Source organism: Hipposideros armiger, unplaced genomic scaffold, assembly GCF_001890085.2.
Source record: "Hipposideros armiger isolate ML-2016 unplaced genomic scaffold, ASM189008v1 scaffold_1438, whole genome shotgun sequence".
Classification (NCBI taxonomy): domain Eukaryota; kingdom Metazoa; phylum Chordata; class Mammalia; order Chiroptera; family Hipposideridae; genus Hipposideros; species Hipposideros armiger.
In genome coordinates, this window is record NW_017732788.1 from 43,967 (window position 1) to 68,804 (window position 24,838).

At 39.6% G+C, this 24,838-nt stretch overlaps 1 protein-coding gene across 1 annotated transcript in view; it reads left to right on the plus strand.

The window, feature by feature from the left end:
• Window positions 1-21,673, plus strand: part of MAK (male germ cell associated kinase) — a gene marked incomplete at its 5' end in the record, with an annotated part of 53,114 nt that extends 31,441 nt beyond the window's left edge. Inside the window, 4 exons of the mRNA XM_019633914.1 lie at window positions 5,023-5,345; window positions 8,416-8,564; window positions 15,076-15,237; window positions 19,515-21,673. Of these exons, the coding sequence (XP_019489459.1) occupies window positions 5,023-5,345; window positions 8,416-8,564; window positions 15,076-15,237; window positions 19,515-19,669 (789 nt within the window). The remainder of the gene's footprint in view (window positions 1-5,022; window positions 5,346-8,415; window positions 8,565-15,075; window positions 15,238-19,514) is intronic.
• Window positions 21,674-24,838: the final 3,165 nt, after the last annotated feature.

The following is a 24,838-nucleotide window of genomic DNA, read 5'->3' on the forward strand; positions in this document are numbered from 1 at the left end:
TAAATGATGCTACAATGAACATTGGAGTACATATATCTTTATGGATGAATGTTTTCAGATTTTGGGGGCAGATACCCAAAAGAGGGATTGCTGGGTCATAGGGTAATTCTATTCTTAATTTTTTTTTTTTAAGATTTTATTGGGGAATTGGGAGAGGGAACAGCGTTGGGGAATCGGGGAAGGGGGAAAGACATGTTGCTGTCCTTTTGTTCTTCAGTCTAAGTGTGGTATAATTTCTTCTTGAGAACTTTCTATACATTCCTTATTCTATGTAATGATCAAATATTCCCTTAATAAACAATAAAAAAATAATTATTTTTTTGAACTTTCTCTTCCTGAAGGATGGTAACTGTTATCTTAAAGGGGAAAAGCTGTTAGAGATGAAACCTTGAAATTACAAAATGTTCATTAAGGTATCTAGCTCCAAAATATGCATTATTAATTTAGAAGTGTTGACATATTAATGAATGTGACTTAATTCATAATTTGATGTATTCAGGCATTGATGTATTTAAATTGTCTATATTTGTTGAGTTCCACTTAGTAGTGTCAGTGTACAAACACATCAGTTGTGGTAGGGGACATCATAGAATAAAAACTCTTTTCACCTCTGCCAAAGATACCTCCCTGCCCTTAACCTCTTTCTTACTATTTTATAGCCCTGCTTTTTAGTGGAAGCAGGGAGACCTAGTTAGGGGAAGGTTAAGTTATAGGATACAGGGACCATGTACAGCACTGTCTCTGTCCCTTACACACCTGAGAAGAAGCTGACTGTGGGTCAGGGTTCTGCTCATAGGGCAGGGGGTGCAGGAAAACAGGGATGGGCTGTCTTGCAGAGCAAATAAACTCACCAGAGCTGGGAACGTCCCTCCTCCATCCAGGCACAAGACACTGATGAGAGAGGATCAGTGTCCACAGCTGAGCTGCACAGAAGCCTTCAGACATTCTCTGAAGTTTTATCAGCCGTGGCACTACTGACGGTTTGGCCCAGATAATCTTTTGTTATGGGGTCTGCTTCTCACTGTAGGATGTTCAGCAGCATTCCTGGCAGCATGCCGAGGTGCCGGGACCATTTCCCTCCCCCCAACTATAACAATAAAAAATGTCCCAGACATTGCCACATGTCTCCTGTGGGGCACAGTCACCCCCAGTTGAGAACCACTGCTGGAGACTGTGTCAGCCAATCAGTCATCAGCAACCCCAAAACCCATGCACTAGCAGCAATTGAACGTGTGATCTAGTTAAAACCCAAACAGTGATCGTTTTTATTAGTATTTTTATACTTTTTTCCCATAAGTATCTTCTCTTTGCTAGCATATTGATAAATACATTTTGACAGCCCACCATCCCATGTGGGAGTTGAACTGGAAACCTTGTTCCTAAGAATGTACGCTCTAACCACTGAGCCATTCAGCCACCCTTCGGCAGCTCAGGGCAGCTCAGCGCAAGGTGCCATGTTCAGTCTTAGTTGCAGGTGGGAGTAGCCCAACATCCCATNCTGAAAATTACTTTGGGTCAAATGCATGGCCTGTAATTGAAATTTAAGAATTACTCATAGATTCAAAATTAGAAACAATCTAAACTGGAGCCTTATTGTTACCCTATTGGCATTTTTTTTGTCTTGAAGATGGCCCCTCTAGAGCTGGGTAAGCTTTGGAAATAGAATTGAGTTCAGTCACTTGGACAAACATTTACTGAGCACCTATTGTGAGCCAGCAACTGTAGAGGATAGAAACCCAAATGAGAAGTGATTCTTGACATTTGTGACCCAAAGTTATTTTTATAACTGAGTATCTTCAGGGATAAAAAATAAAAAAATTAAAAAAAAGAGTAATCTCTTTGGGGGCCCTCTTTTTTACCATAAAGCCAAGTATAAAACATCGTATTAAACATCAACCTTTAGGATTATGGGAGTTCTAGAAATGTACCATATAATTTCAGGGCAGCATGACATGGTGCTACAAGGATTGGCAGATGTGTGACACTGGCTGGCCTTCAGGGAGAAAGACGCAAGAGTCCTAGTTACTGACCTGCTGCTGACCGGCTGTGTACTGGGACAAGACTTTGAGATTCTGTTTTTCTGTTATTTACCATGGGACTGCCATCATCAGCTCACCCTGTAAGCCTTAGGTACTTCATTATCACAAGGTAGCTGCATGTAGAGTATGCAGTGGAAGCACTGACATCTCTCCACAGTGCCCTCTGCTCTCACTGCCTGTCCCACAACCAGGACTCGAGCTTGAATCCGTGTCACCAAGCTGGCAGGAAGAGTAGCTCACTCCGTAGCACTTTGAAACCCTGGTCTGTGGATCTTCTCGAGTTCCGTTTATCGCTTACCGTCCTTCCTCCCACCCAGTGTATTCAGTGTCCTGTATCATTTCTGTATTTGCCACTCCTGCTGCTTTAAAGTTTCTTAACAAGACACACAATTCCTACGTGCTCTGAGCCCTGCTACCCTCCACAGCCTCATTTTGTGCCACTTCCTGTGTTTGCTCCATCCACGTTGAGTGTCTCTGAGTTCTTTCCCATCTCAGGTGGGCTGCCTTGGCTGCACTGTTCCTTCCCTGGGAACCCACTCCCCACCCCCTACCAAGTTCTAATCATGATTCACATTTCAGCTGAAAACTACTTTTTTTGAAGAAAAACTAGCTTAGTTGCTTCTGTTATTTGCCCTCTCAGCACCAGATTCTTCAAAGAATTTGTACACTGCTATTTATTTAGCTAATTGATTTATAACTATGAATGTCTCCTTTCTCATTAGAGTAGATTTTAAGAGCCGAAAGTGTGGAAACTTGTCTATTTTGCTCATCACTTTTTCTCCCGTGCCACACACACTGCCTGGCACGTGCTAGGTGCTCAGTAAATATTTGCTACCTGACTTTTTAATCACCTTTGAAGTGATGGATGATAGTATGTTAATTTCTACTTCTCCCTAACATATAGATGCCCAATACAAGCTTATAAACTAATATGTAAATGATGTACTATTCTAGATTGTGTCTGTTTCAAAAAAAAAAAAAAATGGAGTCTTTAAAAAAACAAAATTAAGCCCTGCTGTTCTCACAGCCGAGCTCTCTCACGATTGAGCAGCGTGCACTGAATAAAGTTCTCTTCTTCACCGCAAAAAAAACCATAACAACAACAACAACAAAAATTAAAGCAATTATATTCGATAGTGTATATATTCACTTAAAAAAAAAAAGCTAGGGCTATCCCAAGGCTAACTGGATTAATAAAGCAATTTAAATATTTGGGGCCCATTCTTTGTTGAGCTATATTTATGAAAACCGTCCACTTAAAGAGATCCTAATTTTTTCCCCCTACCTTGCCTTCCTTTTTAGGTATTTTTTTTATATGGTAAAGATGTTTTTAATATGCATAATGGCTATCTAGTGCATCTTCCTTATTGTTAGGTCATAGCCTATTATAGTTCTATTTGTAGGTGTTATATTAGGAAGCCAAATCCATAAGGAGCTATATCCTGTAAGAAAGGGAAATTATTTACCTGATGGAATGTTTCCTTAGAGAACTGATGACAGGCAACCTCGAGGCTTGGTACAGACCAACCAGGCTTGTTTCTGGCTTCCAAACAGGGGTAGTTATATGTCTCATAAATGTGAAACCTTGCTAAGGCGTTCCCTTTGTGAAAAGCCAAAGCTCATAAGGTCTGGAAGCAGCTGNTTTCTAGAATGTTACCTTTATCACATCACTTTTTTAGCTGAAAAACATCCAGTGCTCTCCATTGCCCATAGGATAGGTGCTGTTTCTCAGGCAGACACTGAAGGCCCTTCCTAATATGATATCAGTCTGTCTTTGCAACCTTGTCCTCTGTACTCCCAGCAAAAACCATCTGCTTCAGTAAACGCAGTCTACCCTTTCTTCCTGGAACAAACACTGGCACTTACCCCTTAAAAGCCATCCTTTACACATTTCCTCTTCCAAACTCTAGAATAGCAACAACAACAACAATAATGATACCTAGCCTTTAGTAACGTATTATATGCTAGGCCCTATCCTAAGGATTTTTGGTGTATTTTACTATTAAATTCAAAAACACTAAGTTACATATGTACTGTATGTCCCCATTTCAGGAGGAGGAAACCAAGGCTTTGAGAAGTTTAGTCACTTTCCCAAAGAGATACAGTCACACATGGCAGTTTTCCAAATTACACATCAATGAAGAGTCAGCTCTGATCCTAAGTATTCAAGTCTCCTGCCAAACCAAGTTCACAGTGATCTCTCCTCCCTCTCAATTCCTATTGCATTTTTAGCATGTGCTACTTATTTTTGTGAATTCTTTTAAATGTGTGTGTGTGTGTGTGTGTGTGTGTGTGTGTGTGTGTTATCTCCTTAACTATATGGGAGGCTTCTTGAGAATGGGGAATCTTAGTATCAAATATGTATGCTTGTGTATAAAAGGCCATCAGCAAATGATTATGGATGATGATGATGACTGACTTTCCACCGCAGAAGCCACATGGCATGCTGGGGCATAAGAGCGCTAGGAGGCGTTGGGGTCAGACCGTGTTCAAGGCTGGAGATAGTTGGGAAGAGTCTGAGGACTGTGATTTCGGAGCCTCCGATTCCAAGAAGCCAAGCATGAGAATTTTCAAAGAAAAGACGAGAGAAGATTCTCCATTTCGGTAAGATGTCAGATTCCTCCCAAAAGTATATTTTTATCATGCACCAACCTTATTTTACTCCTTAAATATAAATAAATGTCGATATTAAAAGACAGTAAGTAGCTGAATGTTTTCTTCCACAAAACCTAAAACTGTGTGTCTAACTCTAAAAAGGTGAGAGTCTTGATTTCTCACAGTAAGGATTCTCAGTATTAATGGCTGAGTATTGCATGTATGTGGAAGGAGGGGTTCTTGGTAAATTTTTAGTGTGCCCTATTGAATTATGATCACCATTTTTTCCATTTGAAATTCACATACCTATCTGCAGAAAGCAAAGCACCATCTACAAAGTTAATGGTGTCCAGATTCAACTATTTTTTTGCTTGCTATTCTAATNTAGGCATTAAAACATCCATATTTTCAAGTTGGTCAAGTCTTAGGCCCTTCCTCACATCATCTGGAATCGAAACAGTCTTTAAATAAGCAGGTGCAGCCACTAGAATCAAAGCCATCTTTAGTTGATCTAGAACCTAAGGTTCTGCCGGACATAAAGGATCAGACTGCCGGCCAGCCCCAGCCGAAACACAGCCACCAGCCACTGCAGCCCATCCAGCCACCACAGGACACGGATGCCCAGCAAGAGCCAAAGCAGCAGAGCCAACAGAAACAGCCGCAAATACTGTTTCCCAGTATCGTCAAAAACATGCCAACCGTAAGTAGCCTGTGACGCATTAGACGCCATGGCTTGACTGGTTCAATTAGGATTTTGTTTTTAGGCATTCCTAAAAATGTCGAGCAAGATATAAAAGATTATTCTATGTTAAAACCTCTGCTTCCTATGGCAGGAGCTTGGCATGAGATAACTTGAAATTCTAAAACTGTCAGAATGAACATAATAAAGTTTGCATGCTACAGACTTTCTTTAACAGTTAAGTTACTTAGATGGTAAAGAAGAACTCAGAGAAGGAATTGAAAAGAATCTGAGACTAAAGAGAGCTAGCTGACCCTAAATCTTAAGGATTTTAATAGTAATTTTATACTGCTTTTTAGTGTTAACGAACATGAACAGAATGGGTTTTTAAAGTGCCAGACATAGTGTAAAACTTCCCCTCCCACTTCTGTGCAGCTCAGGGAGCTCGTCTGGTGCCTTATATTTTAGCTGTTTCCTTGGGATGTATATTCCCAAATGCATTAACCTATGGGCATTTTAAAACTGAAAGAGATCTTAAAGAACACTGTGTAATTCCTTATCCAGCCCTGCCCGCCAATGGCACTAATCACATTCTGACATACTATTAATGATTGTTTCTTACGTACACTGTTTAGTCTCTAGCTATTCCTACTAGAATGTAAACTCCATGAGGCCAGGGATGTTTGTCTGTTTTGTTTATGAATACAGACCCAGAACCAAGAACGGGGGTTGGCACATTATATATTCTCAACAAATATCTGTTGAATGAACGAATGCGTAATTGTTCACACTACTTTCGAACTACCTCCAGGGTCCTGAGGAATCTACGTCATCTTTGGGGCAATTCTGACTATTAGAAAGTTCTTTCTTATACTGAGCTAAAATCTAGTTTTCTGTAACTTTTAACAACAGTTAATCACTCTTCCAGAAAGGTGGCCTTTTAGGATTTGAAAATGGCCCATATATTATCTGCCCCTTTTTCTAGGAGAAATATCCCCAGTTCCCTTGCGTGCTCCACATGTAACATCATCCACCAATGACTAAGTAACAGTTCCTGTGCATGAAGGAGCCTTTCAGTCCCCTCCGCNGCAGGGGTACATAAAAGTTTTCCAACTGGTACGGAAAACAGATAGTTTGAAGGGAGTCATTTGCCAGATCTCAGCTTTCATATGGATTCTTTCCTAACACCGAACTGCCTGAGCAACTGTCTCTAGTCTCCTACTTCACAGAAGAAATGACTGGTCACTGTTTACTATGGCGTGTTTCCTATTTCCCCAAAATGCAAATAAAAATAACTGGGGTGCCACTGAAAGGGATCATTTGATATGTTGGTGTTAGTGTTAACAAAGTGATTGGGGAACAAATCCTTTTTAAGTCAAGTGGTTCTAGTTCTTAACTTTCTAAAAATTGAAGAACAACCTAATTGAGTTATTAGCTGATAATTCAAAATCACTTTTTATGAGATCACTATATGATTTTTGGTCTATAACTCTAATAGAGTTCGGACTATATGACCAAGCTGTAACAAAAACAGCTTTCATTCCCAACTATTTGTTTATATTAACGAGGTTTCTCAGTGCTTCCATCTCCAAAAATGGGTGGGGGTGGAGGGGGTGGAAGGAACAGAATTGATGTTGAACCTGTCTGATTTTAGCAATAAATAATATTTATTTGTGGATACATGAGCTACTTGAAAAAGTTCCCATCTTTCTTGTTAATAGATGAATTTCCCCCCAAAATTACTTTTCATGTTTAGTAATCAAAATTTAAATATTCATCTTTTTTTTATTAATTATATACAATGAATCATTGTAAATATCACTAGTTTAATCCAGAAAAGAATATTTTAATATGTTTATGGTTACAAGAAGTTTTTTCAAAGGTTTCAATTTATATATATTTTGAGTGTGTTGACCAATTTAAAGACTTTTAAGCCTAAAATTATTATTTGGATAAAATTTGGGAGTTAACTTATGAATGAATGTAAAATTTTAGAGAGAAAAAGGATTGTTGTAAAATTTCCAACTGTTACAAATAAAACCTGTTCATGTATTTCTTAAGTCAGTATTGATGGGCACAAAATCACTATGATATTTAGATTCCATTGGTTATATTTAAAGAACAGATGTAATAGTTTTATTTTTAAATGTCTATAATTATAAGATGNGAACTGCAGCCCTGCTGCTCAGAGCTGGCGCTCCCAAGCGAGCTCTTAACCAGCTGAGTCACTCAGCCGGCCCAGTTGTCTTTTTTTCAGTTAAAAAATATAGATGTATAGCAAGACATCCATATTTATACTTGTATTCATACTCAGTAGACATTTACCTAGTTGGTGTTAATTAAAGATATGAACATGGAATAGTCTGTCTTCTAGCCATCAATGTTTAGCAGCAGAAACCAGACCTCCAATAACGATAACACAAGATGGAGTGTGTATTGAGTGCCACTAATGAAGGAGCTGTAGGGAGCGCTAAGAGTTCTGTTTATGGGCAGACTACTTTGAGGAGGAGAGGAAAGTCTTTTTTAGAGTAAGTGGTTTTGAAAATGGGTAGAATTTCAGCAGTTGGTATCATTACAATGGGCCGAGGGGAAGAGAAAGAAGCCATAAATGGGTGGAGCTCTTTCTAATGAAGGGGGCTTACCTGTGTCTGGGGCAGGGGTCGCCAGCAGTTCAAAGGGCCACGCGAGTCAGTGCGAGCCTCCGTGGGGGTCCTAACACCCTTCCTGATTATGTGTTACTGTAGTAGACAAGTGATGATGGCTTTGATGGTCTCCCCTTGCCACATACCGTCTTCCCACATCATAAATCCACAACTGCAGCAGTCGTAGGAAAGATAGAAACACAGTATACACAGTCTATTTGCTGCTCAGTTATAAAGCTTTCTGTCACGTAATGTCTAGTATTAGAAATGGTTCTATGCACTGCCTAATATTCATTGGGGCAAGCATTGTCATTTAGTGTTTCTATCCGCAAAAGGACTCATGGAAGTGAGGTCACCTTGCCAGATTGAAAAGATGTGCAGAAGGCGGGTGAGAACACCCACCAGTAGCTGTCATCTTCTGATTTTTCACACTGAATGCTACTTTGTGTTCACTTTCAAGGCTTCCAGAATCAGTGCTGTCACACTCCAACCACTCTACAGGGGAAAACAAGAGCTTACCTGCTGCTATCTCCCTAAAATCTGATTCCGAATTGTCAACTGCTTCAACAGCTAAACAGTACTACTTGAAACAATCAAGATACCTTCCAGGTAAGCTGAGAAAATAACATGTTTACTGCTAACTAGAATATAGATAAGCCAAGCTCAAGTATTTTGGAATCTGCAGAAAGGGTGTCCGTGAAATAAAATGTATAATCACGGTGCTGTTTGCTGGCTCAGCCTTGTCAGTGTTTGTCACCAAGGAGTTTTCTGGGCCTCCTTGCCTCTGTGACGTCTGCTCAAGAAATGCCTAGAGGCCAAAAATCAAGATGAAGAGTGTGCTTCAAAAAATACCACCCTCCCTCCCCAAAGCTATGCCTTCAGGAAATGCTAAATTATATTGAAACAATTCTGCACCCCCATACAACTTTTTATAAAATGTAGAATTTTAGACTGCTTCCTGAATGATCTGATCTGTGTTTTTGAAGGATCATTTGGGCTGCTGGGTGGAGCTCGCTAGGGGCTCTCCATGAACTTCTGTTCTAGTGGAGAGAGAGAATGGGAGCAGGTAGTGCTAAGTGCTATTGTGAAAACAGGGAGATGAGCTGGAGTCGGACTGCTGGGGGGCGAGGAGAACACACTCTTCCATTTTCTAACATTTGAGCTGACACAAGAAAGATGAGAAGAAGGCAGTCATGTAAGGAGCTGAGAAAAGATGTTTCAGGCAGAAGTGGGAAAGGCACTGGCTGATCTGAGATCACCTGCGGAGAGATTGTGAGTGGGTGCAGGGGAGGAGGAGGAGCTAAGAAATATGGGGGAAGCAGCTGGGTAGATGAGGGGAACCCACAAAAAGGTGGTTTCCGAAGGCTGAGAAGGGAGAGTTTACCTGAAAAAGTTGTTTGCTGCTGAGCAGTTGGATAGGAATGGACAGTGGAGAGGTCCCTGGTGAGTTTCAGTCTGGAATGGGGAGGGTGTGGGTTGAAAAAGGATGAGAGATAAGAAATTAGCAACTGAAAATGCAGACAACTCTTTGGCACATGTGGCTGTGAAGAGGAGCTGAGAAATGGAGCCAATACCAGATTGCAGTTCGGGATGGGGAGGCACCTCCACAGTGGTGACTCTGGGACTTTGGGAGCAGATTTGCATGTGGATGGGAATGATCATTTCCAGAGTTGATCATGCAGAAGAGGGGGTGAATGAATGAGGAACTGAAAGGCTTAGGAGGGTGAGAAGAGGTGGAGTTAAGGCCATAAGAGATGGCGTGTGCTTGTGAAAGGAGCAAAGGTACTTGCATTTTTACCTCTATTTAGATACCGGTAGGTTTGTCAATGTTGGTGTTGAAACCCTGATGGAGTTCTGATCTGACTGCAAAAGCAGGGTTATAAGAAAGTTAGCAGAATACATTCATAGAGGCCACTTTTTCCTGTTTTGTTTTTAAATCGAGTACATTTCACTGATTGAAATGTAGCAACTCAGTAATTATCATACCTATAGAAGTGAGCCCTCTGGTGGTGGGAAAGACTAATGCAAATTTTTGTCAAGGGATAAATGGACCCAAAGCACCCTATTTTCATAGTTTGCTCCCTAATGTGGTTTTCAGAAATATATTTCAGGGTATCTGAGACCCATCTGATTGTTTCCTTTTTAGCCAGAAAGATCGTACAAATTCTGAAAATTACTTTGGGTCAAATGCATGGCCTGTAATTGAAATTTAAGAATTACTCATAGATTCAAAATTAGAAACAATCTAAACTGGAGCCTTATTGTTACCCTATTGACATTTTTTTTGTCTTGAAGATGGCCCCTCTAGAGCTGGGTAAGCTTTGGAAATAGAATTGAGTTCNCCATTTTTTCCATTTGAAATTCACATACCTATCTGCAGAAAGCAAAGCACCATCTACAAAGTTAATGGTGTCCAGATTCAACTATTTTTTTGCTTGCTATTCTAATCTCTTTTGATCATTCCCTGAATTTTTTTCTGGAATTTTAATATCTCTAGCAGTCCCTTTTCTTTTTATAAGTTGAATAATTATTCAACTTTGAAGTGAGGGTGGGTTAAATTTTGGTGAAGGCTTTGGAAAAATATTTTCTTTTTTCCTCTTTGGAACAGAGAGGGAAAGGGGTAAAGATGTGGCGTGAGTTAGGGAAATTTACCTGCTAGCTGTTTGGCACTGTATGGTGGAGAAGTCTTCACTTCGGGTACACATACCTCTGAAGGTACATGAAGACTCCTCGAAGGGGGACATATGCTTGGATAATTCTTGGATAGTTAATTTCCAGATCCTCAAGTTTCATAGGTACTCTTCCCTAAAATACATGAACTTGAGAATAAATGTGTTTAATCCCCCTCCCACTTTGCCAGAAAGTCACAGACCTCAGCCATTTCAAATCTTGCATGGCATGAGGGTGTGTGAGGACCTGTGAGGTGCTGAACAATGAGAGAGATCAGAACACTGACACCTTCAACTTAAAGGGCTTTCTGTCATCCCCTGTCTTGTACATATTTCTCTTTAGGGGAAAACCCCGCATTAGAAATAGGATATTTTGGTCTGTGTTGGAAAGCATGGAGATTCAGAAGCAAGGAAGCACCAGAGCCCAGTGACGCTTATTTTTTTAAATGTACTGTGAAACCATCCGATGTTTCAAAACCTACGGATATAAATTATATATAATTTTTTTGAAGATTCTGAGTGTTTTATGAAATAAAGTAGTTAAAGCTTATTTTATCAGGCGATACCATGAAATACTCTCATTACAGTCAATCTTCATATTTCATCGTATAAAATGTTTACTGTTTTCTCTGTTATTAACAAGAAATGATAAATAAAATTATTATGAAAAATTATAGATATCAACTTGAAGTTGTGTAGGAAACTACATAATTGTTTCTTAAAACAAAAAAAAATTCTTTGCATCTGGGAGCAAGAGAATCTAAAGACCACTGGTGCGGTATGCAGTTGACTTGAAACCCATTTTTNGAAAGACTCACCTCCAACAGTCCAGAACCATATGTTCCCTTGTACCGCCACAGATGACATTTTTCTTCTTGGAACACACATCAAATGTTGACTTATACTGAGATGGAAGGAAAGGAAGTAATATTTATTGAGTTAGCTACTAAGTGCCATGCACTATGCTAGGCCCCCTGTATGCATTTGCTAAGTTCAAATACCCCATAACCCAGCCCTAAATTATTAGATAGCTAATAAGTTCCAGAGTTGGGATTGAGCATTCTGTCAACTAAAATTCCTAGGCCTATTCTTCTACTAAATCACATATTCTGTAACTTTTTTTGTGTATTTGATCTCTAAGATTAAAAAAATTGTAAGATCTTACTTTTACCTCTCCTAAATTTTGAACCCTTATTTTCTTTTCTCAGTTAACCATTCTGCCCAGCTTGTTGACGGCTATGGATTTGTTTAGTTGCTCGTTTGTTTTTCTCTCTACTGTTACATTCATGATGAAGAGAATAGCAATGAGCCCTTGGGCAGACCACTAGAACCTTCTTCTAGATTGACCCTGATCCATTAATCAGTACTCTTGGTCAGATTATTGAATTATGTACTTGTCTAAGTCTGCTAGGGCTGCCATAAGAAAATATCATAGACTGGGTGGCTTAAACAATAGACATTTATTTTCTCACTGTTCTGGAGGCTGGGACGTCGAAGACCATGGCGCTAGCCAATTTGATTCCTGGAGAGGGTCCTCTTCCTGGTTTGCAGACAGCTCCTTCTCGCTCTGCCCTTACATAGCAGAGAGAGAAAGCAAGCTCTCTAAAGTCTCTTCTTATAAAGGCACTAATCCCATCATGAGGGCCTCACACTCATCTAATCCCCAGTCACCTCCCAAAGGCCCCATCTCCAAATACCATAACATTGGAGTTGGGGTATAAATTTTGGGGGAATATAAATTTCAACATATAACTTTGGTGGTGGACATAAGCATCCACTTTTGTTGTCCTTTCATTACTTCATTTCACTGATAGAATGAAAGACCCTGTCACCTATTTTGCTGAAGTACAAGTAGACTACGTGTATTCATTGTTTGTTTTTTATGANCTTCTTTGATAATTCTGGGCAAGATTCTTTGAATCTTTTGTTGAATTTTCTTCTCAACATTTACCTTTGTCATAAAAAGCCACTATGTAGTCCAAAGTCACCTGCTTTTAGGACGGATCTGGCCTAGGAGAGATAGACGCACTCCACATCATCAAAACATCTTTGTTCAGTAGTTGGGATTCTAAGACAAATGTGCTCTCAGAAGCTCTATGCGCATCTTCTTTCATTATGACAATTTATACAAATCAAGTAAATCTACTCAAAAGGATATTATCTAATTTTATAATCAGTATTCCTGGGATTTTTTTTTAGTTCTGAAGCTTATTTCTTAAGCATGAACAATCATTTAAAAGGAAAGGTTGACCAGGCTAATAGAGATGGTAGATTACCTAGAGGTTTGGTGTTGGTTTAAACAGTGCTGACTATTGGTTCCAACCTAAAAATCTGCAGCTCACAACGTACTCCTAATGATAGGGCGAAATACTAAGACTTCATTTTCTATGCATTTTTCCTTAGCAACTTCTTCTTCCGTAGGAAGAAGCCTCACAGAACTGTTCAGTGCATGGCTTTTAGAGTCTGACATATCCTCCTTCTGTCACTCACTCGCCTTGTGATTTGGGAAGAGTTACTTAGTCTCCCCAAGTCAGTGTTCCCGTCTATAAAATGGAGAAAATAATATTTACCTGGGTGTTACTATATAACCATACCTAGAATGTCTGTCGCACAGTGAGCATTTAATAAGTGTTTGCTCTGATGATAAGGACAAGAGCAAGAGATGTTCTGAAGTTGACACTGAATGTGATCCTGCCTTAACTTCTTTCAAAGTCTTTGAAGTAAAGGGCTGATTAGTGATTTACAGTGAGTACTGGAGATAAAAGAAAGGTCAAATTAGTTAGCTGTGCTTATGCAAAATTCAGTAGTGTTAAAAGTTGTATAAACTGGTAACATATGTTTAATCCTTTAGGGTCTGATAAATAATATTGCTGTTTGACATTTATTGGTTCAAGAGCAAACGCTTATTGAGAGCCTACTCTGCATAGCACCATGATCAGGGATCACGACTTGTGAACAAATAACACTGTGTAAGAAACGCTTCAATTGCAGCTGCCAAGTGAACAGTTCTTTGAGGCCACCAAGGTGATCAGAGCCGTTTCACCTTCTCGCAGACAGATTGTCTTCTTCCTGGTGTAGCTAGGCTCCCGGAAAGAACAGTTCTATTGACTTTTCTTCGTATTACCAGGTTGCTCCTTAACACACTCCAGTTTACCCTCAGGCCGCTGAAACAGCTCCTGCTCGGCGCTGACAGTATCCTGTGGCTGCATCCAGTGGGCAGCGCAAATCCCACCAGGCCTCTGCCTCATTTGCTCTTCCCTCTTTGTTCACACGTTTTCATCTCTTGAATGTTCATCCCCTGTTCTTCTTACCATCTACCTTGCTATTCTCTTTCCTCCACTGGGTCCTTTCTTTGTCCCTAATGTTGGTGTTCCCTGGGGTTCTGTTCTGGGTCTTTGCACATTTTGCAATCCCTGTGAGATGACTCCTCCATGCCCTGTAATCGCCACACCCTGATAATCCCAAACCTCGAGGCCCACTCCACCTCTGTGACTTGAATATCCCACAGGCACCGAATCTTCCCCCAATCCTGATTCTCCTCCCCTACTGTTGTCCTCAATCACGTCACCTTCAAAGTTAGGGATTTATATTCCTCTTTCTTTACCCCTCCCTCCCCGTATACCCACTTGGTTCCCTTCTGCTCCACGCCCTCTGTGACTGTCTTTGTTCAAACCCTCATGATCTCTCATTTCAGCTCCAGCAGTGACCTCCTGGCTGGGCTCCTGCCTTTAGACAGCCTATCCCTGTATTGCCCCCTAGACTCACTGACAATGAGGAGGAGGAGGATGACAGTTGACATTTGCTGAACACCAGATTCTACGCTAAGCGCTTTGCATGTATCTCATTCAGTCCCTACAACAACCCCGTGAGAACAGGTGCACTTAGTACAGTGATTTTACAAAACAAAGAAGAGCAGAGAGCACCGCAGGGGTGGGGCTTCCTGGAAGGAAAGACACTCTCATGTTAAGAATTCGAGTCGTAAACACCTAATATGTTCAGAGTGAACTCAGCCATGGGTTCCAGTTCTAGCTCAGCCGCTTACTAACTATGAGAACTTAGGCAAGTTCTAAGAGCCACAGGTGTGGGTAATAATATACATCTAAGAGGGCTGTTACATGGACTGAAGAGGAGTAGCTATAAAACCATAGTGCTGCGCCTGAAATATTGTAGATCAGCGGTTCTCAACCTTTGGGTTGCGACCCCTTTGAGGGTTGAACGACCCTTTCACAGGGGTCGCCGGGTACTGGTATGTGGGCGTATCTGCATGTGGGCCTGGAGACGGATAGAGGAGCGGTGTCTCGGTTCCTAAGACCATTGAAAATATGTGTTTTCCGATGGCCTTAGGTGACCCCTGTGAAAGGTTGAGAACCACTGTCGTAGATGCTCAAAAAATAGACTTTAGAATCAGTAGGGGTAGTATTCAAAGTTACTTTACTCTCTGGTGCTTTAAAACATTCATCTTCTGACAATGAAACTTGATCATACGTCTCTAGGAAATCTTGGAAGTTATGCTACTTACAATCCATCAGGATATATTCCTTCCTTTCTCAAAAAAGAAGTGGAGTCAGCTGGCCAGAGGATACACTTAGCACCTCTCGGTCCAACCGCTTCAGGTAAGAACAACTTAAAAGTTTTTGAGAATTCTGATCAGAAAGAAACTTTTCAGCTTCCACAGTCACTTTCCCCCAGTGAACACTTTTAAATTAGTCTCATCTTATTAGCAATAGTTCTAATTGTTTTGGCAAAATATCCTGTTTTCTTTCCAAAGATGTGGTTTGAGAGTCCAGTTGTTATAAGAAGAGCTACCTCTAATTAAGTGTTTGTTCTCTGCCAGACACACGGATTATGCCTGTTAATCTTCACAAACGACCAGTGAGGTAGACCTCTTTTACAGAGGAGGGAACTGACACGAAGTAATTTACCTGAGGTCACATAGCTAGTAAATGGTGGAGCCAGGATTGAAACTCAGGTTGTCTAATTCCAAAGAATGAGCATCACAAGATGTGAGAAGTTGCATTTTTCAGAGCTTCCCACCTAGTACCTGGCACAGAATGAAAGCTTACTAAATGCTGAGACTCTGTTCTGTATCCATTAGCAGGCGGTTCCCCTATAGATCTGTTTTAGAGCATAGAACTAAACGGGCAGAACTTTCACTGGCTTGGCTTGGCTGGTATTAGGCGGGGACACTCCCCCACCCTCCAAGGTTATGACCTAGCCGCCTGTTCTGCAGTGGCGTGGCGTGTGACAGCCACACTCAAGGGTACGCTCTTGAAATTCAGGGTGGCGATTCTGTACTTGAGATGACCAGATGTGATTATGAATGTTCTCTAAATGACTATGATCTTATTAAAGCACCTAAAATAAACATTAAGGCAGATAATCAGAAGTTTGATAAGACAGCTAGTTGTAATTTAATTTAAAAGTTGACTCCAAAAGTATTCTCACAGCCTATCCTAACCAGGATCTTATATTAAAACTCCTGATTAGGGTTGCAGATCTTTCAAGTTCACACTGTTGGAGATAAAATTATAAAAAGCACTGGACTTCTGTAATTTTCTATTTCTTACCACGGTAGAGCTGCTTAAACAGTACTCAGTTACCTTATCTGCAAAAAAAATTGCTTCAGAGGCCGGCCAAGTGGCTCAGTTGGTTAAGAGTGCGAGCTCTGAGCAACAGGGACGCCGGTTCGATTCCCACATGGGCCAGTGAGCTGCGCTGGAGCTGAGCTGTCGCTGAGCTGCCAACATGTGGCAGGATGGCTCAGCTGGTGAGAGCACATGCTCCTAACAACAAGGTTGCCGGTTCGACTCCCGCATGGGATGGTGGGCTACGCCCACTCGCAACTAAGATTGAACACCGCACCTTGAGCTGAGCGACCTGGATTGTGACTGGACTTGGAGCTGAGCTTGCTGCGCCCTCCACAACTAAGATTGAAGGACAACAATTTGGCTGTTCCCCTTCCCCAATTCCCCAATACTGTGCCCCTTCCCCAATTCCCCAATTAAAAAAAAAATTGTTAGGGCCGGCCGAGTGGCTCAGTTGGTTAAGAGCTCACTCAAGAGCACGAGCTCTGAGCAACAGAGTCACCGGTTCGATTCTCGGTCCGAGCTGAGCTTCTGCTGAGCTGCCAAGAGGTGGCAGGATGGCTCAGCTATTTAAAAAAAAAAAATTGCTTCATTATCTCTGCTGAAACAAAATACATAAACATTTTCTATGCAGCAATCATTTTTATAAAGCCTCAAATATTTTAAGCCAGCTTTACAATGCATTGTTAGCCATGGCTTAGTAGCAGTATTTTAATATAAAAGCAGAAAACCATAATGTTTCAAGTTATTTTTTTTTATCTGAGTACCTGCTCTGAGAAAGTGAAAGTGGGTATTTTTAAACATAGTTTTATAAGATATTAAAGACCTTTATATATTAATTAACCTGTCAGATTAGCATGCATATTCCTGGTTTCATTTTTAAAGTAAATGCTTTCTCATAACTTTTCATCTCCTCATTTACTCTGCTTATCAGATTTTCCTACAGGTGGTGATAGGAGGAAAGGTAAAAAAAGAAGTAAATATTAATCATTCTCAAGTGGTCAATGAAAATCCTTAGGAAAACACTGTTCTGTAAGAGATGGGTCTTACAGCCCTCCCACTTGTGAGTTTCCCACAAGAAAATAAAACCAGGTCATTACCATATTTACTCAACTATTTCCCCTCCTCTCATTGTCTCACTCTCTGTTGTTTTTCCTCCTCACCCTCAAGTTTTGAGAACCAACATCAGATTAATGTCCTCTCCCCTCTGCCTGTAATCTGTCATCCCAATCTTCTCGTACCTTCTCGTCACCTGCTTGGACAGTAACGAGGACTCTGAGGAAGGACTTCTGTCATACACAGCTGCCCTTCGGGGGCCCAGTTCTCAGAGCTCTACAGACCTTAACTCAGTCCTCCCAATGACTCCATTATGATCTCCATTTTACAATTTGTTTTTTAATCTTGTAAAAGTTATACAGTAGTGGCACTGATTAATTCTTAACTAGAGGCAAACACCTTTTCCTTTAGAAAACATTCTCAATGGGAAGTGAAGTGCCCTTTATAGGAGACATGCCATTTTTACAGTAAATGCACAGCCAGTCATACAGAGCTGACGGCCACCCCAAGAGTGCTGAGGTGCAGGGCCTGGTACAGCTGAGACACAGAAGCACTCTTTGCCCTGCCATGAGCTCTGGGCTCCCCTGTCAGCGACTAGGTTCTGGACCAACGGCGCCTGAGTCCTCAAACTATTATTTCTCAGAAAGGAATCCTAAATGTCAACATAATCGCCTTCTTGGCAAAATGATTCATTGTTCAAAGGTTTTACAAATCTTGGTCTGGACAGTTTCGTTCAAATACATTTAGGACCCAACTCAGGCTATGTCACGACCTGGGGAAAAGCTTCCATTTTTTACTACTCAAGCCCCTCGCTTCCACCCAGTGGCAGCTTAAGCAAGTGTTTCCTTTCCTTTCTCGGAGTCAGCAGGGCTTATTGCCTCTCTCCCTCCTCCCTCCACTCCCATCCCCTCTTCTGCCCGTGGTACCATTTTGACCTGCGGACCACATGTGTGAGCTCACTAATGGAACAGACTGATGCCTGTCTGTGTCCAGCGGGTCAGAACTAAAGGACTCTTCATGGAAAACACGGTGCACTTCACTGGCCCATCTGGATACTCTGTCCCTGCCTTTGTTAGGTTTTCATGGGCTTCACCTTTGAGAATTTAAAACCAGTAAGGGTGGGATGAAATGACCTGTCAAACCACCAAGGGTACAGCTCTTGGCCTTCCTGTCCCAACCAAACTACATAGCAGACACGGTGACTGTCACTGGAGTGGTTCCTCACTTCAGGCTCTGCTCCCTATAAACTGAGGTTAGCAGCACATCAGGACCTGTCATTTCCTCTTTACACTCCCAATTTTACAGTGAAAAGTATAAAGCAAAACCAGGGAAACCACACAAGTAAATAACGTATAGCTATTTATATTAGGTCCACAAGAGGGTCACACTCATTTCGAAATTGACTCAGAGTTTAAGCCAAGAGTGACAGCTTAAAAAGATATTTATCCCAAATGGAAAGATCAACCATCCTTCCTCAGGTAGAATACCTGATACCTAGCTCTCAGTATGAAGTGAGGAGGGACAGAAGATATTCAAGTTCTTTGTAAAATGACTTTCTACTTTGTCACTTGAGATGTTCAAGCAACTTTAACATAAATTATTCAGATATAACAATTAAAAATTTCACCAAATTTTAATCAGCCAAATGTATGAATAAAACAAACCTTGTGATGAAAGGTTTGGCACTCTAGGAATGGCTCACCTTTTAGAGGGATTCTGTTATCCTCCATCCTTTTTCCGATAAAAAACTTCTTGACTCTAAAAATCACATTTTAATGTTTAAAAAGAAATCTATTATGTAGCTCTATGAAGTCAGAGATTTACAGGATTCACAATTTTAAATACATTTTCTGTAGTTAACAGTGCTTGAATATTATTTAGATGTAACCACAATGTAATTTTATAATCACTAACACTGTGCGTATTGCCCATTGAACCTGAACTTGGTCATCCTAGTTGGGTGTTGCCTCCCTAAATGTTATGGGCAGTTCAGTGAACCCAAATAAGAAAGAGCAGCAGTGTGAGAACTGTAAACCAGAAATAATGGCTCTGAAGCTACTGAAAATTCTAATTCTTGTCAACAAAATACTACACAAGAATTTCTAGTTTTAATATTAAAAAAAAAAACTTAGAGACCACTGAATTAATCTTTTAAAGATAAATTCAAATTTTCCCCATGAGAGGATGAATTGCTTTATTTTGAATTTAATTATCAAATAAATTCAATTGCTGACTCTGATTTCTTTCAGAAAACACCTGGAACACAAAACCTGGTCGGGGACAGTTTTCAGGACCTACTTACACTCCGACAGCCAAGAAGCTAAACCTTGTGCGTCGTGCACAGCCGGTCCCCTCAGTGCACGGGAGGACGGACTGGGTGGCCAAGTACGGAGGCCACCGGTAGGAGGCTGGAGTGAAGCCCTGTCGCACTGCTCCACAGTCCCCGACCCTGGGAAATGTCCACAGATGTCTGCTTCCACTGAGTTCTGCCAAAACTATGCAATAGTGAGCACTTTGAAGATGAAACCATCTCCTATTTTCTTTCCTGGAAGTACATTTTCTTAGCATTGTTGCCCACAGTGCTTGTATATGGGTAGGACTTGACAAAGTATTGAATAAACTATTTGCCAAAGTATCAAGTATTTGATATACAAATTAATAGATACTAAGTAGACTAAGAAGCTTTTTTTTTAAAATGCCCCCAGAAAGAGTTTCGAGTGTTTTAGTTTTCACTTGTTGTATATTTACCTAAATTACTTGATATTTCCTCATTGGGCCTCAGAGGTTTGTTCTATTTGGGTTTTTTATAGCAATTAGGTAGACCACATGTTGTGGGCTGTCAGTTATAGTTCTTATGTGGCCAAGGCTCCACTCTACCACTTTGGCAATGGTGGAAAAATGGTAATTTATCATTTATTTTTCTACTTTGAAATTACAGAAGCAATAGTAATGCCAATCTTTAGCAGGATGTCTTAGAAATAAATTTATTGTTAACATAATTTCAAAATTATGCCACCTAATTTTAGTGGAAAGAGTCTTTAGTGGAAAGAGTGTTTAATTTGAACCGGTACAACTGCTATGAATTTACGGTAACTGTCAAACCCAAAGGTGTGATGACTCCCAATGAATCAAGTCAAGGTTCTCTGTCTTCACATCAAGAAAGTTCTTGAAACTGTGATGTGTGTTCATCAGACTTTCAAAGTACATTTGTTTCCGTGTTCCTACCAGACATGAGGGTAGGTGTGTCGGCTGGCCCCCCAGAGCAGACTTGCTGCAGAGCAGACTCAGCTCTGACCTGCACACCTGCTCGGAAGAGCAGACCCATGCAGCTGCTGCACATTGATTTCACTTAGCACACTTTGTTTCTAAGTTGGTATTTAAAATGGACATTTTGAACTTATGACTACTCTGTTTAAACCTGCCATTTGGACCGGACATGAGTACTGTACATTCTTTTTAAAGACTAATGTTATCAACTGCTGATATTGTATGTATTTTATGACAGTAACAAATTCTAATGTAATTGGTGTCATCTTGTAAACATTATTCAAATGCACATTATAATAATAATATGGTATTTTTGTACGGAAGATTCAGCTCATCTTGTTGAAAAATGTTAAAATCTAAAGAATATGTGGGTGGTGATGGTTATATATGTTTGTACAGTTTTAATTACTGTCTCAAAGCTAAAAAATTCTTTTGTTCCTGGGATTTTTAAACTCTAGTTATTAAAATTAATATGGTTACCCACTGTGTTTTCTTTATAGTTTTAAACTTTATACTTATACTTTGAGGCCTAGTTATTGTCTTAGTTAGCTTTCTCTTTTTCTGTTTTTTTAACCAGTTTTAGATTTATAGAAAAATTGATTGGAAAGTACAGCGTTCCATATATTTCCTCATCTCCCCCTATTATTAATTTTCCCTATTAACATCTTGCATTAGTGCAAGACATTTGTTGTAACTGATGAACCAATATCGATACTTTATTGACTAAAGCCCATAGTTTACATTAAGGTTCACGCTTGGTGTACGTTCTGTGGGTTTTGAGAAAATGTATGACATGTATCCACCATTACAGCATCACACAGAATAACTTCTCTGCCCTACAAGTCCCCAGTGCTCTACACATTCATCCCTCCCTCCCTCTCTCCCACCAAACCTCTGGCAACCACCAATCATTTTGTCGCCATGGTGTCTCCTTTTGCACAATGTCATATAGTTGGAATCATGCACTATATAGCCTTTTCAGATTGGCTCCTTTCACTTAGTAATATAAATTTACATTTCCTCCATGTCTATTCTTGGCTTGATATCGCAAATCTGTTTATCACTAAATAATATTCCAGTGTCTATATGTACCAGAGTTTGTTTAGCCATTCACCTACTGGAGGACATCCTGGTTGTTTCCAACTTTGAGCAATTATGAATAAAGCTGCTATAAACATTCATGGGCATGTTTTTGTGCAGACATCAGTTTTCACCTCATTTGGGTAAATTCCAAGGAGATAATTGCTGGATCATATGGTAGGAGTTATGTGTAGTTTTGTAAGAAAGAGCCAAACTGTCTTTCAAAGTGACTACACCATTTTGCATCCTCACCAGCAATGAATGAGAGCTCTTGTTACGCCATATTCTCACCAGCACGTTTTAGATTTTGGCCATTCTAATAAATCATAGTGGTATCACATTTTTAATTTGCAATTCCCCAGTGGCATATGATGTAGAGCATCTTTATATATACTTATCTGCCATCTGTATATCTCCTTTGTAGAACTGTCTATTCAAATCTGTTACCCATTTATAAATTAGATTGTTTTCGTATTGTTGAGTTTTAAGTTCTTTGTATATTTTGGATAGTAGACCTTTTTCAGGTATGTCTTTTGCAGATATTTCCTCCCAGTCCATTACTTGCCTTTTCATTTTTTTAACAGTGTCTTGCAGAGCAGAAGTTTTTAATTTTAATGAAGTCCAACTTATCAGTTTTTTATTTCATAGATCATGCTTTTGGCATGCCTAAAAAGTTATCACCAAACTCAAGATCACCTGTGGTTTTTCTCCTCTGTTATCTTCTAGGAGTTTTATAGTTTTGCATTTCACATTTAGATCTATGATCCATTTGGGGTTAATTTTTGTGAAAGATGTCTTTCTAGATTTTTTCATGTTGATGTTGTTCCAGCATCATTTGTTGAAAAAGACTCCTTTCTCCATTGAACTGCCTTTGCTGCTTTGTCAAAGATGCACACTATATTTGTATGGTTCTATTTCTGGGCTCTCTTTCTGTTCCATTATGTGTCTGCTTTTTCACCAGTATCACACTGTCTTGATTACTATAGCTTTATAGAAGTTTTGGTGTCAGGTAATGTGAGTCCTCCAACTCTGTTTCTCTCCTTCAGTATTGTGTTAGTTATTTTGGATCTTTACTGTTCCACATAAACTAGAATCAGTTTGTCAATATCCAAAAAATTACTGGGATTTTGATTGGGATTGCACTGAATCTAGATCAAGCTGGGTCGACACCTTGACAATAATATTGAGTCTTCCTATCCATGTACATGGACTATCTCCATTTACTTACATCTTCTTTGACTTCATCAGCATTTTGTCATTTTCCTCATATAATCTTATACATATTTGTTAGATTTATACCTGTTCCTTTTTAGTGCTAATGTAAATGGTATTATACTTTTAACTTAAAATTTTAATTGTTCATAGCTTGTATGTAAGAAAATGACTTTCCTATATTGACTATCGGAACCTGCCGATATGTCAAACAGTCCTGAGGGGGGGCGCGAGGATTAAGAAAAGAGACAGAAGTGAGAGTTACCGGGAGGACTCCAGTAAATACTGAAGCCCCGAGTTTATTTTCCACCACCATTATATACATCCAGGGTGAGTACAAAAAAGGGACAAATATGCATTACCTCATTCCAGAGTAATTCATTGATAATCCACTTAGAAATTTAAAGGTCAGTGGAGACAATTTCTTCCATAATCCCAGATAGCCATCTATCTCTATTGTGTCTCCCAAGGCACTGGCCATTCTCTCCACATACCTCGAGATTAACCAAAACACCCTCCAGGTGCAAGTAAAACAAGATATGCAATCAGTAAAGTCGGCCTGCATGGCTCCCAACAATTGACTTTGATTCCTAATACCTGTTATAATCACTTATTAAATCAAGGAGTTTGTTGATCCTTTTAAGATTGTTCTACTTAGACAATCATTTCATCTACAAACAAAACTTTATTTCTGCCTTCCCTCTGAGTATACCTTTTATTTCCTTTTCTTGTCTTTTTGCACTAGCTGGGACTTCCAGTACAATTTGAATAGAAGTGGTAAGAGTGAACATTCCTGCCTTGTTTCTGATCTTAGCAGTAAATATCTAGTTTCTCCCCGTTAAGTATGATGTTAGCTGTAGGTTTTTGGTAGATGTTCTTTATCAAGTTGAGGAAATTCCTCCTTATTCATTTGCTGGGAGTTGTTTTGAATGAGTGTTTGATTCTGTCCAACTTTTCTCTGCATCTATTAGTATGATCATTGATCATACAATTTTTGTTTTTTAGCCTCTTTTGATAAATTAATGGATTTTCAAATGCTGAACCAGTTTTGTATACCTGGGATAAATCCCACTTGGTATGTAATTCTTTCCATACATTGTTGTATTTGACTTGCTAATATTTTGTTGAGGGTTTTTCATCTATGTTCATATACATATACATACATACACACACATATATATACACACATATGAGAAAGACAAAAAGAGCAAGCATGGGTGCTTAATGTTAACAATTTGCGAATTGGAGAAACTAGGTAAAGGGTATGTGGGTGCTTATGAGTATTACTGAAACTTCTATAGATTTGAAATTTTTCAAAATAAAATGTTAAAGCAACATAAATATATGAGTAAAAGAGTTATCATAAATATAAGAAACTTATATAACTACAGAATAGGTTTTTCTAAAAAAGCAGATTAAGAGACCTAAAATAAATGAGTATATGACTAACAGAGGAAACAAAGTTAATCCAATGTACATACCACATAGAACTTCTACCAATAAGGGAAAATATACACTTTTCTCAAATACACATAACATGCACAAAAAATTTATATTACGCCAAGAAGAAAATCTCAAATTCTCAAATGTAGAAATGTATTGCCACTTCTTTCCACAGTGTAATAAAACTACAATATAACAATAAAAGTTATGCCCCCAAAACCTATCCACTTAAAAATTCCAAACTACTGTTCTAAACACTTAAAAGTCAAAAGGAAAAATAAAAAATGAAAGACACCCTTTAGAAACAAACAATGATAGGCTCTGTATTAAAACTTGTAAAATTCAGCCAAAATAGATCTCAGAAAAGAAATTTATGAAAAAAAACAAGGAACATTGAAATGTGCTGAATTTAAACATTTAGCTTAGAAAACTAGAAAAAACAGTTAAATTAAAAAACAAAAAGAAATTAAAGATAAAATAATGACATAAAAGATTTCACCCCAGGGCCAGCCGAGTGGCTCAGTTGGTTAAGAGCTCACTCAAGAGTTTGAGCTCTGAGCAACAGGGTCCC